This window comes from Chenopodium album, chromosome 1 (genome assembly GCF_948465745.1).
Source record: "Chenopodium album chromosome 1, dcCheAlbu1.1, whole genome shotgun sequence".
Classification (NCBI taxonomy): domain Eukaryota; kingdom Viridiplantae; phylum Streptophyta; class Magnoliopsida; order Caryophyllales; family Amaranthaceae; genus Chenopodium; species Chenopodium album.
Genome location: NC_137834.1, coordinates 87,246,802 through 87,266,362, shown reverse-complemented (window position 1 = coordinate 87,266,362; position 19,561 = coordinate 87,246,802). Strand labels below are relative to the sequence as shown.

At 35.3% G+C, this 19,561-nt stretch overlaps 3 protein-coding genes across 4 annotated transcripts; all 3 read right to left on the bottom strand.

The window, feature by feature from the left end:
- Positions 1-545: 545 nt before the first annotated feature.
- On the bottom strand, positions 546-6,389 carry LOC145560826 (putative protein S-acyltransferase 7). Its single transcript, XM_081621811.1, has 5 exons — positions 5,868-6,389; positions 4,354-4,536; positions 2,416-2,712; positions 1,466-1,699; positions 546-1,358 (listed from the first exon to the last, which is right to left on the bottom strand). Exons 1-5 carry the CDS (start codon positions 5,955-5,957, stop codon positions 837-839), a joined length of 1,326 nt encoding a protein of 441 aa, XP_081477937.1. The 5' UTR covers positions 5,958-6,389; the 3' UTR covers positions 546-836.
- Positions 6,390-8,446: 2,057 nt separating this feature from the next.
- Positions 8,447-12,503, bottom strand: LOC145624942 (putative serine/threonine-protein kinase PBL7). 2 transcript variants are annotated; one of them, XM_081678028.1, is made up of 6 exons: positions 12,001-12,503; positions 10,769-10,974; positions 10,477-10,666; positions 9,956-10,347; positions 9,009-9,385; positions 8,447-8,867 (listed from the first exon to the last, which is right to left on the bottom strand). In XM_081678028.1, the coding sequence occupies exons 1-6, from the start codon at positions 12,107-12,109 to the stop codon at positions 8,846-8,848; spliced, it is 1,296 nt and encodes a 431-aa protein (XP_081534154.1). In that variant the 5' UTR covers positions 12,110-12,503; the 3' UTR covers positions 8,447-8,845. The 2 variants fall into 2 exon arrangements, with proteins under 2 accessions (XP_081534154.1, XP_081534159.1); XM_081678033.1 differs by having other exon boundaries at positions 10,769-10,971.
- Positions 12,504-14,246: 1,743 nt separating this feature from the next.
- Positions 14,247-19,298, bottom strand: LOC145624934 (uncharacterized). The gene is made up of 7 exons (XM_081678021.1): positions 18,764-19,298; positions 17,920-18,092; positions 17,400-17,600; positions 17,080-17,322; positions 15,515-15,662; positions 15,092-15,323; positions 14,247-15,004 (listed from the first exon to the last, which is right to left on the bottom strand). Exons 3-7 carry the CDS (start codon positions 17,594-17,596, stop codon positions 14,661-14,663), a joined length of 1,164 nt encoding a protein of 387 aa, XP_081534147.1. The 5' UTR covers positions 17,597-17,600; positions 17,920-18,092; positions 18,764-19,298; the 3' UTR covers positions 14,247-14,660.
- Between the last annotated feature and the right edge of the window lie 263 nt (positions 19,299-19,561).

Sequence of the window (19,561 nt, the reverse complement as noted above, 5' to 3'; positions counted from 1 at the left end):
TGGATGAGTTATTACCCAACAAAAGGTTGTCCAAGTGTTGACCAAACAGGTACCTTCCAAAGTATTGACTTTCTGATTCATATTTTTAATGACTCCCATCTTTTCTTCTGTTTTTCTTTTATTTATTTATTTATTATTGTCTGTTTAACATATAGTACATCTTTGCTCGGATAATTCTTTGATTCCCTTTTTGTTTTCTTTTATCTATGCTCTCATCTGTCTTAAATCATCATAGGGCCACTCTTTTTTTTTTTTTTTTTTTATTAACATCCCATTTCTTGTTCTCGTTGACTATCGTTTAAGGTTATGTATAAGTACTAAAGATTCACGAGTGTACTGGTGAATTTACTAGTACTCATTTTCAAATTTACGAGCATTAGCATTGATGTATGGAGGTGTATAACTAAGAAGCGTGAAGTTGGAAGCATACTTAAACTCTTGTATGGCTCTAAGGAAGCAGTTGTCCAGGTATTTTGGCGCGGATATTTCACTTGCATTGAAAGGAGGAGCAGAGTAAGTAAGAGAAGTGCGAGTGAGGCTGAGAATACAAGCAAGAAGTGAATACAATACAAGGACCACAAAGGTGGAAGGAAAGAGAGAATTCATACATCACACCTGTATCTATCATTTCAAACACCATTTTTCGACAACTGAATATCAACACCACTAAGGAAAAACAAACTGAGCCCTACGAATTCACATACAATTTAAACGTGCTGTTGAATTGGATGACCACGTTTCCTGAATCACGCCCCAGCCAAACACATACCCCGCTAACAATAGAACACACTGATGTAATGAAAAACTTTTACTTAATCCCCTGGGATTGTCGCAATTCACAACTTAATGTCTGTATGCTGATTTCCAGCAGGCATCGCAGTAGTGCTGCTGCCACCTACTCTAGCTGCCAATGCAAGAACTTCGGGTGACATTTCCCAGTTCCCGCTCTGCCTTCCCCAACTAGAACGTCTAGGGTGTAGTCCACCACGCTCCCCAATTTCATCTACATGACCCCTTGTTTCAGGAGATGCTTCACCTAATCTTCCATCTTTGATATTTAGGATGTCACTGTCGCTTACTTGTCCTTCACCGGATTCAAGGCCTGGCCCAAATTCTCCACCCCATGTTGCCTTTCGGCCTATCTCTATGTCATCTGTGCCCTTTCCCATGCTTGGGCTGACAAATCCTGCCCCCATTGGCCGGGCTGATGGAGGAGACTCCCTAGGCACCAAGGCCCTGAAGTTGTTCTTCGATGGGGGAATACTTGTGCAAAATATCTCCTTGAAATTCTCCACCACGCCCTTGTTGTATGGGTTAGCCCGCCGATCATATCTATATCTGAAGTTTTCATATGTTGTCTGCAACGACGGGCATAAGAGGGAGCAATCCCGATAGTCATTAGAACTAAGCACTGAGATATGTCAACTAAAAAACAAGGAAAGATTAAATTTATAGAATGCATTACCTGATTCGTACTTATCAGATACAAGTGGAAGGCCGTAAGGCCACCCACAAACCAAACTGCGATGAATGTATAAACTATGAGAACAATGGACGCAGGAGTCTTAATCATAGCCTTCCATATTGACGTCTCTTCTGCGTCCATGATCCTCTTAATGTAGACCCAGCAAAATGCAAAAACATATATACACAAGATTGTAGTTGTGGAGACGAACATGAAGAAGAATCGATAATTTCTCTGCAAAAAGTAACTTATCATGTAAGCATATGCACCTTCTCAAGATTCCATCACCACGGGAAAGCAGGCACCATACAACTGAGAATAATGAGCTGCAGAGTAGATAATATGAATATTCCTAAAAAAAGGACAGCTTGTCCCATTTTATTGTCACTTTATATTTCTTTTTATCGCCTTCCAATAATTTCCACCATGCTAACACACAACTAAATATCTATAAGAAGTCAACTAACCATACACTTAGCACAGCACTATAAGACTGCAAAACATTCCTTATACCACTCGAAAATTGCAAAAAGTTAACCCCAAAATTCCTTAATAAGTTGAAAATCCAAGAGCTTAATAAAAAGCGAGTAGACCTAAAACATTGAAATGCCAACAAGAATGTCTATATCAGATTTTATATCTAAGAAAAGTGACTTCGATGTAAAAACTATTACTGTGAAGGTATTCCAGCAGCAGGAGAAAAAATTGTAACAGCATGTCATGTTACCAAAAAAAAAAGTGACAAGACGAATAAAAATTTATAGTGCATAAGGCTAAGAATACAACATTCTTAAAGCCAACGAACAAGAGCACTATAATTTGCATCACAATGCATATTTCTAAACACAGACTACATCCCCACGTATGACTCAGCCACAAGGATGATGCATAGCAGCAATATTGGCAGAAGATACCACTATAATACCTATAACCAAGCAGTAAGTACTCACCAGCCCAATGCATTGCCCGACCCATGGACAATGATGATCAAATCTTTCCACACAATTGTTGCAAATTGAACAATGAGAGCAGCGAGGAGGTCTGTAAAGCATGCAAGTATCACAGTATTTAATTTTCACTGGGATTCCATTGACCTCTACTTCTTTAATTCGCGGCAATCGTAGCTGTGGTGTCTGGGCGCCCCCACCTTCAGCACTCCCATCAAAACCTTCAGGTTCTGGAGGGTGCGCATTGCGGGGTATTATACCAGGATCTCTTCCAGAAGTAAGTAAAAGGAGGACTAAATCCTGGAGAAAAAGAAAAGTGTAAGAATTTGACATACCGCAGTTTTTTTTTTTTTTTTTTTTTCTGAAAAAATATAACATAGGATCAAAATTCAACACAAAATTTTAGATTTCAACAAGAACTAATGACTGGAAATGCTAAAAAGGATAGTTTTTGCCACAAATGGTAACAAACTTACAACCAATAATTATTCGGTCAACAGCAGTGACGACTTATGACGTCATGGTGTCATACATTACACAACCTTAATCTTCAGCTTGGTGGAAAACTGGCAGCAGTTCTTTTAAAAATTGAAACTAGTTTTTTTTTTACGTTTAATAACCTAAGCTGCCAACTAGAAACATCTACAAATTTCAGGACAATAAAGACCCAAACAGCAAGTTACTAGATTTTACCTCAATCACATCAAGCTGCAAAAAAGGAAAACTGCATAAATTCCACATGTGTCTTATCAAGCTACTTTACTCAAACTCTTCATTTCACCTAAAATGCTGGGGTAAATTCATCAAAACTCCAACATAGATATGGCCAGGCAAACTACACTTTTTATAACATAGCCTAAGTCTGAGACTAGGACATGTAGGCATGTAGTTGTGTCAATCATGAGTCAAGGAACCTTAACTAACTAGTATATCATTTCATTCATAAAATCAAAAGCACCACAACTCACATACTACTGAATGAAAATAATACAAGACACGTATAAAAAATGCTTGGACGTTCAATTAGTCAAATAAGGCCCAACAGAATGAATTTGTCAAAAGTGATTTAACAGACTGAATTTACTTCAAAGACATAGAATCCAACCTCCATTTATCCTCATAAGGATGTTCCACAATGTCATGCACATATAAGCAAAATGGTTTTAACTTGCCTAAACCCAAAGAAAGTGCAAAGAAAAGGTACAAGGCCTCAATACAACCTGATGTACAAAGGGACTTGTTCCAAACAATTAACTGAAGGTAAAACACAAACTTGATGCATCCCTTCATCTTATTTACAGCATGGGGCCCACTTTAACAAGGATGCAAATTAAAGGAAATGCAGACAATTCTTATAAAGGAATGAAAAAGAACGAAAAGGGTGAACAGAAAGCTACTTAAAGCATTATAACAATTAGCGTGTAAATGTATTGGCAAATAATTGAATTGACCACAAGAAAGAAATGAAAAGGAGAGAAAAAGGTGTACAGATAGTTACTTATGGCATTATAACAATCAACAAGTAAATGTATTAGCAAATAATAATTGAATTGACCACAAGATTATTTGGGAAATTCTGGATCTTCAACCATTGACAATGCCTCGAAGCATTTCAGCAATTAATATCCTAAGCTAACATATCATGCAAGATACTTCGTATAATTTATTATTCATTCCATGAAGCTTCGGCACGGACAGCACTACAGCACAGGTCATGCTGTAAATACTGGTTCAACTAACTCAAGGAGCAAGCCACAAACCAAGCCATGTCAAATCAAAAAGTAACAATTCCAAATATGAAAAGTTTGGATAAGAGGAACCCAACAAATCAAATCATCTTGAGTGATTGGTTATGAGTAAAAAGAAATTAAACATGAAATAGGATGAATAGAATGCCACAGCATTAAACAGGAGGGAGAATGAGGAAGAGAGAGAACTCACATAAACGGTGACCACCACCACCACAACCAAGATTGATATTCCCGAATTATGAGAATAAACATGCATCAGCTTTCTAGCAACAAAAACACAAAATACTGCAATTGGGGCAACAATGAGGAATATGGTCAAAAATAATGACCTCACATCTGGTCCAAATATTAGCTGCCCCTGAAGCAAAAATTTCTGCAGAGTAACAAGTAAAAAAAAAATCATAGTTAATGAGCAGAAAAGGCAATGTCAAATTTGCAGCACCATTCCAATTCCAAATCCCAAATATCTTCCAAAATCTGAATGATTAATATAGAACAATCAAACAAAATATAAACAAAACTCGACATAAATAAACTATGAAAGAAGACCAAAGACTACCAAAATGCACAAAATGTAAACTCAGATTCCAAAGACTATGAAAAAGAGGATATTACAAAATAAACACAGCTTCTACAAGAGATGAATAGAGTAAGTATCAGAATGTGTACGTCAGCATCCAGCATTGCTTCCCCATTAACTTAATTATCTTCAAACATGAGAACGATCACTTTAGTGACCAAACAGCATTGCTTGTCAATTAACTTATTTATCTTCAAACACGAGAAAGATCACTTTAGTGACTAAAAATAGACAGTACATGAGAACATGACATAGGCAACTTAGAGTCACATTGTACCATAGAAGTGTGTTTTGGTAAACGATTGACAATTAAAAGGAATAGAGAAGAAAATGATAGAAATTTCATGAACTGAACACTATCACTTACTTCATATAGTATACAATTGTAAATAGTTCACAGTTTGTTATTATCCTCCGTTACCACCATGAAATACTAATCAAGAGAATGCAAAAATGTGAAAATTGCCGCAATAATGCCACAACGCAAAGGAAAAATCAATGAAGTTGCGAGAGGCACTCGAAAATACATTCCAACCCCAATTAGTTTTAGTCCCCTTCTCACAGGACCATGTCACATCATAAAGTAGTGGCTCCAATGCAAAAACTTAACTTTCCTAGTCATCCAAAGCAAAATCATTCACCATTGCAAAGGCCTCCTCATCTCATCAGTTCAAGACACACACATAGATTCAACAAGCATTGAGGTTATTTATTCATACAAAAGATCTTATTGAATCAAGATATTAATATTCCACATTCACTATCATAGTATGCTCAGCAAAGTTCAACAAACTATCAAATGCAAAGTTCAATCTTCAGCTAAACAGCTACTAGTAGAAACTAGAAAGATACAGAATCACCAAATACTTAGCTCACATTATTGCACTTATTATAAAAAACACCCAATTTTCAATTCACAATAAAGCATACCAAATTCAAAAGCAGCATTCCCATAATATCTAATGGACATTACAATCAAATCTACCAATTAATATCAAACTAATTAAACAACAAATTCAACACTTCAATAGCCACTAAAATGGAAAAAAAAAATCCTAGAAAATCAAGAATACCCAGAACCTAAAAATATCTATATATAAAAAATTAATAAAAAAACAACTTACATTACTGCCTTTCCATGTTTGATAAACCCTTAAATCAGTAGACCCAGATGCCGGATCCGACTTCTGTGACGGCGGCGGCACAACGTACATGCCTTCCTTTTTTTTTTCTTTTTTAATAATTTTTTTTTTGGGGTGAACCCAACCTTCTTCCCCAAAATGCAAACTTTTCAAACCCCAGAAAAAGAAAAAAGATGAAAACTTTATTCTAGGGTTTTGCGAAGTAGTAACAGCTGAACCATTTGAGACCCACCAAAAAAAAATTAAGCTGAAATCGACGGCGAAAAAATTAATTGATTCACCGGAAAGTTAAAGAACAAGGGTTTTACTTAAATTGATCAAACAAACACCCATAAAATTTGAAAAAAAAAAAAAAAGGAAGAATCTCTTTTTATAATTTAATTAGCTTTTCTGAAATGTTTTCCCAAGAATGAGTGAAGAGTTTGGTGGTGGGAAGGAGAGAGAAAATGAGAAAGAAAGGAAGAAACTTTACAGGATGTTCAAACTAATTTGAAAAAAAAAAAAAAATCGTTGTAGTAACACATTTGGTTTACAGTGGTAAGGCCCCTAGGTACTTCCTCCATTTTGTGGGAGGTGGAAATTTTCATGAATTTGTCAATCAAACAACTCCAAACAATATCAATTTATAGGAATTTTAAATTTCCATATTTTTATTTGTCAACTAGCTACAATTCAACAAGACTACCACCATTGACTTTTTATTTAATGTCAAATGTATTTTCAACCTTTTATTTCAAAACCCAAATAAAAACAAAAGTTTTTTCTATATATAAAATAAAAAATATATATATAAAAAAAAAATAGCTGAAAAGCATAAGAAAAAATTGAATATGTTGAATCATGATTACAAGTCACAACTCTTGATATCTTCCAAGTAAAATGAAATTTAGACCATGATTTTATTAGTAGTTCTATTTGAAAATAATGATGATAAAAGACCGAGCAATTCTGACTCATCCCAAATAACCAAATTTGTGACTCGAAATTGACCCGAATCCAAACCCGAATTAACCCGACCCGACCCAACGTGGGGTTGACCCAAACATGGCCCGATGCCTGAATAGACCCAACCCAAAATTGGCCAAAAACCCGAAGTGACACGAATTGATTGACTCAACCAACACGACCTGAAGCGACACGACCCAAAGTGACACGATAACTACTTACATCTTGTTTTTTGTGTTTTTTTTAGAATTTTACTTTAGTTTCTACGTAGTAATTATTATGTAACAGTTACTACTATTATTGATTTCCCATGTGTAAGTTAATTTATTTTTGGCGACCCGACCCCAATTTGACCGAACTCAGATTGACTTGACTTGAACTTGACTCGAAAATTAGTCTTGAAAATTGACTCGATTCGAACTGACCCGCCTCGAACTTGACTCGACCTTATCTCAACCTGAAGTATTAACTAGAATTTGACCTGAAACCCGAATTGACCTAAACCCGACTCGAATAATTGTTGACCCGAAAACGACCCGAACCTAACTCAAATGACCTGTTTGTCAGGTCTAGATAACATTATCAATCTACATGCAAAACAAAAAATGTGTCCCAACTTCCAATGCTAAAATTTATTAAGGGTCTGTTCTCATTGACTGAACTGAGCTGAACTGAACTGAACTGAAATGAATATTTTATAAGAGAAGGAAATTAGGAGCTGAGCTGAACTGAACTGAGTTGAACTGAACTGAACTGAACTGAGCTGAGCTGAACTGAACTGAATTTCAACGTAAGAGAACAGGCCCTAACTGTCCCTCCGTTCATACACCTCTCCGGCTATTTGCAAAATTTTTAACGTTATGTAGTTTTCTTGTTAAACATCCACCATAATCCTAATGTGTTTAATCATTATTGCATCCGCCATTCTTGCCCTAACAAATGTGTTTATTCGTTTCGTTCTCCTTGACCCTTCTCGATCACCATCAACACCACCGTATGTACCATTGAGGAGATCAAGCAACAATGGAAGGCTAGAAGCTATGAAAATGAAACGAGAGAGATTCCATCGAAAAAGAGATAAAAAAGACACTTTAATGTATCCACAATATATTTTTTTTCCCTTGCACATATACGTGTTCCTTTCATAAATGATGAAAATTGAAAACAAAATCTTATATTATCCGGTACTAAAGATCTTTCACTAGAAAGCTAATAATGTAAAATTTCAATATAAACTACCTCAATACCTCATAGTCATTTGCTCAAACAAATTTTTTTTTTTCTATATATACTTAAGTCAATATTAAATCCATGCTTTGTATTTTGCTTGATGGGTCATGAGATTTGAAACTAGGAGTATCTTGTATCTTCCCATATCCTTCATATTTCAACATAAAGGCCTATGAGTCTATGACCTATCTATTCTTTAGATAGGAATTGATGAATTTAACCAATAATTGATTCACATAACTCGTAAATAACATGATTCAAGTGACATTTCCATATGAATTTGACCAATAATTGATTATTAAATCATTAAAAACAAAATCAGATTCAAACCTACAAATATCAAAATTATCGTTAATTTATCGAGTTTCATACGAAGTATATGGTCATTCAATAGTTTCCTGCACGGTGCACATCTTCAGAGTTCAGACAAGGACAGAAATTATAACAAAATTATAATCCATCAGTAAGCATTGCACTGAAGCTTAGCTTCACACGACTTAATGCATGCCACAATGGAAACTTGACAATGGCATGGAATTTGCTATTCTATCCTAAATCCTAGTTTCCTTCAATGTATTTTTTTTTTTAATAAAACTGAGCTAAACTAGTTAATCATTTTCTATTCCTAACACCCTAATTCCCTTCAAAACAATATGCCAACTTGCAAATAAACTCATGCCAACTCTAGCCATGGTTATCGCTGTATTGCAAATTCACGATGAACTATATCTCTAGAAAGAATATCTCCAACCACGTCCTGCAAACTTGAGCCACTTCTACGATTCCTAGTGCATTTGTGCAACCCAACTGCAATTTTCAGCAAGAGATAAGATTACAGTCAAGTGAGTTCAGTATTTTGTACGAGTAGCTATTTTCAGTAAATTGCTCATAAGACTTGAAAAGAAAATATCTGCTTGAGAATTGAGATTGTAAATCAAAGATAACTACCTGCTTACACCATCAGAGCCACCACCTGTACTTTGTCGTCTCTTCTCTCTCCATTTCTCTCCCCACAATTTGGCCTCTGCTACAGCCTGCTCTCTATTTACATCGGGGTTCAATGTTTTAGCTGTTTCACCAGGGCTAGGCCCAATGTCTATAGAAACTCCTTCAGATTCACTGCGAGTACGAACATGCTTCCTAGTTGTCAGATAGCTCATGGCAAGAGCAACTTCATGCATGGTGGGCCGAGCAGTTGAATTCTCTCTCAGGCACATAGCTGCAACCTCTACAGCCTTGTTCAGCGAAGACACAGAGAATTGCCCTTTCAGCCGGGGATCTGCTAACTGCAAATAGTTTTTGGGATTTTTCAATAGGGGACGTGCCTGCAACCACAATCAAAACCTTGAAACTCAGACAACTTCACCTCTTTCATTCGCGCCTCCACTCAAATGTGAAAGTGTTATTTCAACTAATAGAAAGAAATATATCAGAAGATACTAGAAATCAGACTTTATTGCGTAGGCAGGGTGAGAGACAAAAACCAGCCTAAGACCTCGATCAGGTTAGAGGCACATAGTACAAGATTCTTTCAAACTTTATTTAAGTTAGCTAGCAAGATGATAAAAGCATAATCCTATTACCAGTGGTATCAATCATACGACTTAAATTCTCTGATTACTGCCGAAGGCCAAAGGGAAATAATTTATGCCATACTACATAAAGTTACCAAGGAGATCTGCTAACATTTAATTAAGTAAAGTCCATATTTAAAGTGACAAGTCACATGAAAATTTTCCAATCTTCTAGCTAGTTTTAAATCATTCCACTAAGGCTACACTTAAAAGCAATATGAACTATGAAGGCGCCAAAATCTCCCAACAGATTACCAGATGACCAGACAAATGAGGCAGATACATAAAATACATATATGGGGGACAAGTTAAAGAAAGTACCCAATCAACAAGAGAAGTTCTGCCACCTTGACGAGTTGGTTCAACTGCTTTACGTCCACTGATAAGCTCCAACAAGACCACCCCGAAACTGAATGTATCCGACTGTGGTGTTAATTTACCAGTTAAAAAATACTCCGGAGCACAATACCCATGAGTACCCATGACTCTAGTGGAGACATGAGAATTATCTCCAACTGGACCAAATTTTGCAAGCCCAAAATCAGAGAGTTTTGGATTGAAATCATTATCCAGCAAAATGTTAGATGGTTTTAAGTCTCTGAAAATAACAGATGGTTTTGCTTCATTATGCAGGTAGTCCACTCCTTTAGCTGCACCAGCTGCAATTTTCATTCTCGTCTTCCAGTCCAGTGGCTCCTTGTCAGGTGGAAGATCTGCAAAGAGGCCACATTCAGGACATTAACCAATGGTAAAAGAAAGTGATGAGAAGAGCGTGCACCATATATGACCTCAAAGTAAAATTAAGATACAAACCACTTGAACTGATTTTTCAGTAAAAGTACCGTGAAGATGAGCTTCAAGGGATCCCATGGGCATAAATTCAAGGACAAGGAGACGCTGAGTGCCCTCAGCACAATAACCAATCATATTTACAAGATTTGGGTGGCGCAGAAGAGAAAGCATGAGAATCTCCACTAAAAACTCCTTTTCACCTTGAAGACCAGATGGATTGAGTTTTTTTACAGCAATAACCTGCCAATAATCATGCATATTCAAGAGAAGGAGTTTCAGGACATTATACAGACTAGTAATCCTGAGATTAGAGCTAAAACGATTTACTAGGAATATATATACCTCACTGTTGCTCTCAAGTATTCCCTTGTAAACAGACCCAAACCCACCTTCCCCAAGGAAAGTTTCTCGGTGAAAATTTCTTGTTGCTGTAGCAAGCTCTTGATAGTTGAACACTCTAGCTTTATTTCGACCATTTCCTATATCATTAGTAGCAAGAGACTGCTCTTTGGAATCTGCCTCGGCTTTCTGCTCTTGTTTATTGGCTTCTGCAACATTTATCAAGGAAAAAAAATAAATAAAACCGGTGATTAAAAGAAGTGATACAAGCCAAATTTTGATGACTATATACCTTACAGATTAACAATGTAATGCATTAACTAGGACACTTATGGTGCTTAAAGACTATTCCATTATTAAATTCATTTAGTAAGGGTGCTCACATTCCCATGTGAGATACCAATAGGCGATAGCTATCAATAATCGAAAGACAAATTTTGGCGCAACAAGTAATAAAAAATATAGAGCTTCACCAATGATTCTTGGTTACCCAACTCATGTATTACAATCTACCATTTCATATATTGGTAAAAGTCATCCTAAAATAATATTATGATTAGGCCTTATAAACACATGTTAACTATTAGTCTCACCCAATTAAAGCTTCTCAATATCTAGGCCAATCTCCAAAGGATTGAACTTCAAACTTCTTGATGTCAATTAATAATCTTATTGGAATTTACAAGGAGAATAACAATTTAACCTATGAGATTGCAGATTACACGAATCATCGATTAAACTCGAACATTAGTCATCGGAAAATCCAAAGAAAACATAAAAGAACCAACCTAATTACAACATCAACAATCACTTTGCTATCAAAAATCACTTTTCTAAAACCAAAATCATAATAATGAATCAAATAACATTGCATATTCTACAACTAAGGTTTTAAGTATTACCAAAAAGTCTTAACCAACTTCATTACCATCAAATGGCACAATTAAGACATGTTCTTATTCAAGCACGCTAGAACTAAACCCTTAAAATAATTGATAATTAATTCAAATTTCCAACAATTATCATTTCAGGTTATTTAATTGGACAAGGAATTAAAATGTGACTGAATTAACACTAAAAATTTCGTCTCAAAAACCTGAATTAAATATAAAACAAAATTTTAATCATGCCAATACTTATTAATAAATTAATTCAAACAACAACAAATTGAACAAATTAATTGAAATTCGTCATTAAAATAATATATAAATGATCATAGATAAAAAAATTCTTACCCAAATTACGATCAGGGACAGCAGGGTCTTTAAAAGATTTTAAATTCTCCCCATTAAATTCCTGGTAATTCCTCCTCTTCCTCCACCCAAAACAAAGCCAATCAAGCATTTCTCAAAAAATTAACCCCAAATAATTAAACCCCTCTTCTTTTCTATTCGAAAATTCAGAGGTTTTACAATAAGAATTTCAAGAATTCAGAAATTAATCAAAACCCAAACAATTCTGCATTAATGGGTAATACAGATACAAGAAATGTGATCAAGAATTTGCAAGAAATGGGGTTTTTTTCTGGGTAAATTCAATAAATTTGCTAGCTTTTTGAAAAGGGGATTGAAGAAAAAATACTAAAATTCAAAAATTAAGAGAGAGAAAGAGAGTGAAACAGAGGAGTATAGAGAGTGCAGTTACAGGGTGAACAGGGAGGAGTTGAGAAATCAGGCAAAACATGCGATGCCTTAAAAATGAGAATTCTCCGTGTTTTCACATTCTGGCTATGCTGTAATATTTATTCTCTCTCACGTGTCCCTTCTTTTTTTGTGTGTATTTTGTATATTTCATTGTCTCATTTTCCAACCAGCCTCAGGCTCTTTGGAGGGGTGGCCCATATGGGCATTTGGTTCATGTTCGGGTTCGGGTCAATTTATTTTTGGGTGTTAGTCAGCTACTAGTCTCTGTTATTTTGTGTTATATTAACCTATTTAGTCCTGTTACTCTGCTCAAAAGCTTAAAAGAATAGGGGCATATTTTCTATTTCGACATAGCTAAAACATTTTTTTGGGATTGGGGCCTTGGGGTGCAGTTTAATAATAGCAATGGAGTATAGAGAGTGTAGTTATAGGGGCGTATTCAAAACATAATAACAACGTTGTAGTGGGTTTATTTCATATTATTACTCGTAAGACATGTGCGGGTACGAAACTCTAATAAGACGTGTTAGATGAGTTAAAGACGTAGTGCATCTTCCATTTATAGCAGTGTGTCAAATATGACAAATTATATTCTAAAATGGAGTAAACGGAATAATTTGCCTTTTTTTGTTGGATACATTTTGGTTTTGTCAGTTTTATTTGAGTATGAAATGGGTAAACTATTCATCTTATTTTCACTTATTTCAAGTTTTATAAGTGCAGATATGATAAATTCAAAAGAAATAAATTATAATAAGGGTTATTCAAATTGAAATAAAAATGCTATAGATTACAGAAAATGCATGATTATTTGTCAATTAAAATTTGAAAATAAGGAAAATCTTGATTTGAGTATCAAACGGGTTAGGAAAATTATCATGAAGAATTGTTTAGGATGTACCTTATTGGCTTATTGGATGTATCAAAGCAAGTCAACATCAAGTAGAAGTTGGCCTGTTTAGTCAAAAGTAGTTGCAAGATGCTGATTACCAAAACTCGACGTAGTACTTTGGTAGTTTTAATACTACAATTAGATTGCGTCTTCCATATTTTATCTTATAATTGTGATTATGCCTATTTAAACTTATACAAAAATTTGTTTAATGAAGTTCCTGATTCAAGAAATTGCTTTATACTGTGTATAAAGTACTTGAAATTTACAGTTATTAGTGTGTTACATATTACTTCGTAATTCAATTATTGTTCAATTTGAATATGGGTCAAAGCACTAGAAAAAAAAACTATCAGCAACTTCAAAAGTTGCCGTTGAACACACCCTTGGCGTTTCTTTTAATTTTTTCGTTTAATAAATAAAAATATGATAATATACATGATACGAAAGTAAAAGCTCCTACGTACTCTGATACAAATTTAATCACTTGCAAACTTAATCACTTCTTTACAAATTACAAAGTACTTTTTTTATTAGCAATAGGTAACTTTTTTAGCAATAACCGCAATTTAAAATACTCCTATGTGGTTTCAAAAGAAAAAAAAATACTCCTATGTTTTTTACAAGTATAGAATATTTATTTTATATAATTAATCATTAAAGTATTTATTTACAACATTTGTGATTAATTAAATCATTTTTTTCCAGAAAAAAAGAACTAAAGTTTGAATAAAGCAACCACTTTCTTTGGAAATTAGTATAGGTATTACTCGTAGTTTACTAGTAGAGTGCACAATATAAGAGCTCATCTGTAACTTTTAGAGCTAAATGAGCAAAAATCACAGCTACTTCACCAGCAATTTAGAGCCAAATCTTCATAATCTTTTGCATTTTCTTGTGGGCAAAGCTAAGTAGACCGCAATTTGCGATCTTAATTTGATTAATTAAATTTATAAAAGAGCCAAATCTCACAGGATCACTGCATTTCACGTTCAAAAAGAGCATGCATACTTTATTCTATGATTCTAAATGCTTTTATAAAGAGCACACACACCCATAATTTCTTGTACATGAAGCTTAAGCTAGATCGGCTTCTAAGGCCGAAGCTCTTCTATTCACCTGAAAAGCCGAGGCTCTTGTATTCATTTGTAATAATAGTGAACAAAATGAAGCTGAAGATTGGTTTCTCTACTAGTACTACAAATATAATGGCTTCAAATTGAAGTATACAATAAAATACTGGACTCCCCTACCCGATAATGAATATACGGAATGTAAGCAAGAGGAATTAGCCTTATATATACCGAGGGTGAAATGAGGATACCTACTCTTACAAAATTTAGATGTCTTCTTGTGTATACTACATTGATGACACTGGAACCTTAACCCCTGTATTTTTCTTCAATCTGCAGTAAGATTGAAGGTGTTCTTCATCAATTGTCCCCAAACCAGACAGTCGGACACCATACATTTTCAATCTGCGAATGTCTCGAGTGATCGGAGATTGCCAAATCCCATCCCACCAACCTGGTGGAAGAAGTGGCGTGTATGCGCATTGTTTGGGTTGCCCACGGCAACTCAATGGGCCAGCAAACCTGTTCCATGCATGTCCCCATCCAATCTGATTAGTCAATCCATTTCTCAGCATATTGCTATGAAAGCTGCTTAGGAATGAGAAACTAGGGTTTGTGTTGGAAATTTCATCTGAAAATTGGATAAAAGGGGTTAAATGTCAGGAGCTATAATATTTTACAGAAAGAATGAGATCAGAAAATAGTGTAAAAATAGTACCAAGATTACGAGCTGCAGCTAAAGCTGCAATTAGCTGGGCATAGGTAGTTCCAACTCGCCTATTGGCCCCTGAAACAACAGCATACTTTGCTCGTGATGCAAGAAAGAAATCCACAAATGCAACCCATCTAGGTGCTGGACCCCAATCCTTGGCCCTGAATGGTAAAGCATGTGACCTGCTGGCCTCGAGAGAAATATTTCTTCTAAAATGCTTGTAATCGAAGTGAAGAACCTGTAGGGCAATTTCAAAGTTATTGCAAAAATGCAGAGAACCTGTGGATCTTCCTCCTAGAGCTTGGGTTTAGCCGTTTAAGGATGTTATATTACTTCATAACATCAATGTTCTAAAAACACTAAAGTGTTGGAATTGAGGCAACTAGTGAATAGTATAGCTAATTAATACAGACAAAATAAACTGAATACCTCAGCAAGTTCTTGTAGACTCGGTTTGATTGTGCTTATGAAAGACGGGGTATCAGAGACCACAACCACCTTAGGTCTTGTCACCTGCTCGAAGTTCTCCATGGCTTTTCTGAGGCAGCTTAGGGCAGCCTGCACTGGCCACATTGACCTACACATTGCATGCATCCACAAAATCTCTCATTAATTGGTGATCCAAAGACATTAAAGTGAGAAAACTCGATGATGACAATTGGACAAAAAAGCCATCGAACATTCAAAATTGAAAGTTATGATTAGCTCAAGGCCTTTCAAATCTGAAAAACATCATAAGATCATTTACTTTATTCAGAAAATCAATATTCCATGTCCCAGAACTAATATCTTGATTTCCATGTCCCGTTTCGATTACTTTTTCCCTTCTTTTTTTTTGCCTGAAATGTGGATTTGCTAGAGTTATATTCTATTTAAACTTTAAAGTGGGAAAATCCATACCAAGATTCAACTAAAGGCCTATACTCCACTGATCATGTGACATTGACTGGTTGGGCAATGATGATTACCATTTCGGATTCAATGAAACAGGGCCTACAGGGGTGTCTCCCAGCATATTTAACCCTGAACCTAGTTACCAGCACAACTTGGTTTGAAATTTTCCATTAAGAACAGGAAGATCTCATGGTTCAAGATCTGCCATATTGGGGTTCCACAAAGTCACAATTATATTAGTGCTATATTTTAAGCAAAACCTCTAGTTCCTATCTTTGAATTCAATCAAAACTTAGAGAGACCCGTCATGTTTTAGAACCTCTACTGTGTGAGATAGGTATCTAAGTAATCAGTCTTTTTCTGAGCTAGCCAGCCAAGAAGTATTGTTGGTTCCTTTTATCCTGGATCTCATTTGGGGTTTTAGTGTGCTAGGTGCTACGTTTCCATCATCATCTTTGCCTGTTAAGCCTAAAGGGATTGTAATATGAGATGGTGATTCACATAAGAACATTGATTATGATTTCGGTGTTCATCTGTATCTGACAGTAACCATGTGGGCATGTGGCATGCGCAGATTTGCTCATGGCAGCACAAAAATATACCTTGGGCAGCCATGATGCTTCTGAGTTCTGACATCACCTCTACCTCTACTTCATACTCACCCCCCTCTTCCTCCTATGCCCCTTTCTCCATTGTAAAGTTAGTATAGTGATTTACTTTCTTGAGTCTATCTATATCCTACATTACATACAGAATGAAGTTTTTTGATGGAATTCTAATACCAATTCAGATTATTTATAGCTACACTATTTGCTAAACTATTATCACTTCAACTTTTCCCTATAAATGTTAGAAAGTGATAGAAATGTATCATATATGAACAGGGTAACATATTTCATGTTACTTAAAAAAGGAAGGAAATGCAGGGAACTCAAAGTCTATGTCCTAAACTCCTAACTCAGCAGATTCCCCTAGTACATCTAATAAAATACTGCCAAATGAAGGACTACAATCACTCTCTCTTTGTAACCATTGCTTATCCTTGCAGATAATAATATAAAATATTGGTTTCTAAAGAGAAGCTAGCTTCTTTATAGTACCTGCTTGTCAGCATCCGCATGTGCAATGTGATATCTGGCTCATCACCACTGGGAAGAACAGACTTTACTGCAGCTTCAATACTCTCGGAAGGAGATATAAGAACTCGCATCAACTCTCCAAAAACATTAGGTCTAAAATTAAGCTCTGGCTTTCCAAACAACTCGTAAGCTGCATTTCTCATCTCAGGATGTACATTCTTCAGGAAAAACTGAGCTGCAACAGCATCTGTTGTATTTTGCAACCTGTAATAAAAGATAAGACATACCGTGTTAAATCAGCACACTATTACATCTAACAAGAGATATGTTTTTCATTTTACCAAATGATAGGCTGCTGCCACTTCCTCCAGTTGCTGCAGAGGATGTCTGTACGCAAAGGCTTTTGAAAATCATCAATGCGAACAACCAAATGACGACCATATTTTGCCACACAACCATTCTTTTTCCACAAATGTTTGACTTCTTTTAGGGTAAATGAGGCATTGCTATAAGTAATATAATCCTCAAAAGGATACATTCCCCTGAAAATAGGATAAGTACAATCAGCACTTGATCAAGACAAAGCAGTGGTCATCAAAAAGTTTGAGTTTATCTCAATTTCCTATCAGATGGTCAAGTAGGTTATAGATATATTCAATTCGTTATGATATCCAAGGTTGAACTCATTAGGATTCCTAGAATAGCCTAGCCTACCTACGACTAATAACAGTAAGCAAACAACCGACAGAGAAAATGATCTCCTACCAGCTATAATCAAAGGAGATCCATAATTAAAAGTATCATTTCCTCTATAAGTCTATACTACATTAAAACATGTAAGCCGAAGGCTTGAGAGAGAACCAATTTATGCCTGGTTTGCCCGATGATCAAGGAACGATTTAACATGATACTTAATGCTGCAGCCGTCAATATCTTGTACATTTCATTCCCAAATCCAGCTTCAGATGCTTTAGCTATGACAAAACCATGCCGACAAAATTGCTCTGGAGGGAGCTTCTGAACTCTTGAAGGACCTGAAATCGAAATATAGTTAAATTAACTTGCTCAAGTTCCAAATCAACAAGACAAGCTTTTTGAAAAATTGCATTTTACCCACATCTAAGTATTCTACAGTAATAGACATTATATAGATACAAACTAAAAATTGTCTCATTTACAGTAAAACACAAAGTGGCATAGTACATGAACTTTTAGTCCAACAATAGCACCCTACACCTATCATTCCCTAATCATCCTCTTAATCAAGAACATTCAACAGTGCAACACAAAAAACCCTTTATCATATTCACATCCATTAATACCTATGTTACCCGAACTCTTCATTTTACCTCGTGTCAAATCGTTAACACTTGGACACATACCCGTGTCACACTCGAGTATGGTACCCGAGTGACCGAGTCAAGTAACATAGATTACCACACCGGCCCTAATCATGGAAGCTTTACAATGATTATGACATTCAACGCCCTAATCATGGAGGATTTACAATAATTATGACATTCATTACTGAAATAGCTTTTGCAATAATGCAACAAGACAACACAAACTTCTATGTAACAATTGAATACAAGCAATAGTTTCAAAAAATACGAAATTTTATCAATCTACATAACGCGCAAAAATAAATGCAATAGTAATAACATAAATATTAAAAATTCCAACAAAAAAAAAAGGATAAAATTACCATTGATTTGAAAATGATGATGGATTAATCTCCTAACACGAAGAGACTCCTTCCAAGCAGCAAAACCAGGCTGAAAAACCTGACCCATTTGTTCAACAGTAGCACACGACGTCGTTTCAACAACCCCATGATTATTTTGAGGAGATAATACAGAAAAAGATGAAGAAGAAAGATTATAAAAATCTGGGTTTTCTTCATTATTAACAGAAATTGAAATTAAAGCTGATGAATCTGAAAACCCATTTGAAGAAGATGAAGTAATAGAAAATACAGCTTCAGTAGAAGGATCTACAAGCTTAATACTAAGCAGTATTAACCCAACTAATGTAATGAAACCCATTAATAAAATCATTAATTTTATAGAATGTAATAATACTAACATTCTTTTCTGGCTTGACCCAAATATTCTCATTATTATTAATTTGTTGAATATTTCTGGGGAAATATATTTGATTTTTAGCAAATACTCTGACTCTTATTTAAAGGAGAAAGAGAAGAAGAGAGAGAAAGATTTATATAGTCGTGTCAGTATCTCCGTGTTGGATTGCATGACGAGAAACTCGGGGCTGAAGTTTTGACATTTTTGCACCTTATATTATTATGTGATTATGGGATTATTATGTGAATTTAAAGCATGTCGGTGTATTATTAATTTTATTTTATCATACAGTATAATAAATAAAGTGTTATTTGATGTGTACTTTCTTTGATGGATGGATTGCATTTAATGTTGATTTGAATTTTGTTTTGCTTTTATGATTACGTGGTACGATGCATTTAAAGTTAAATAAAGCTAGA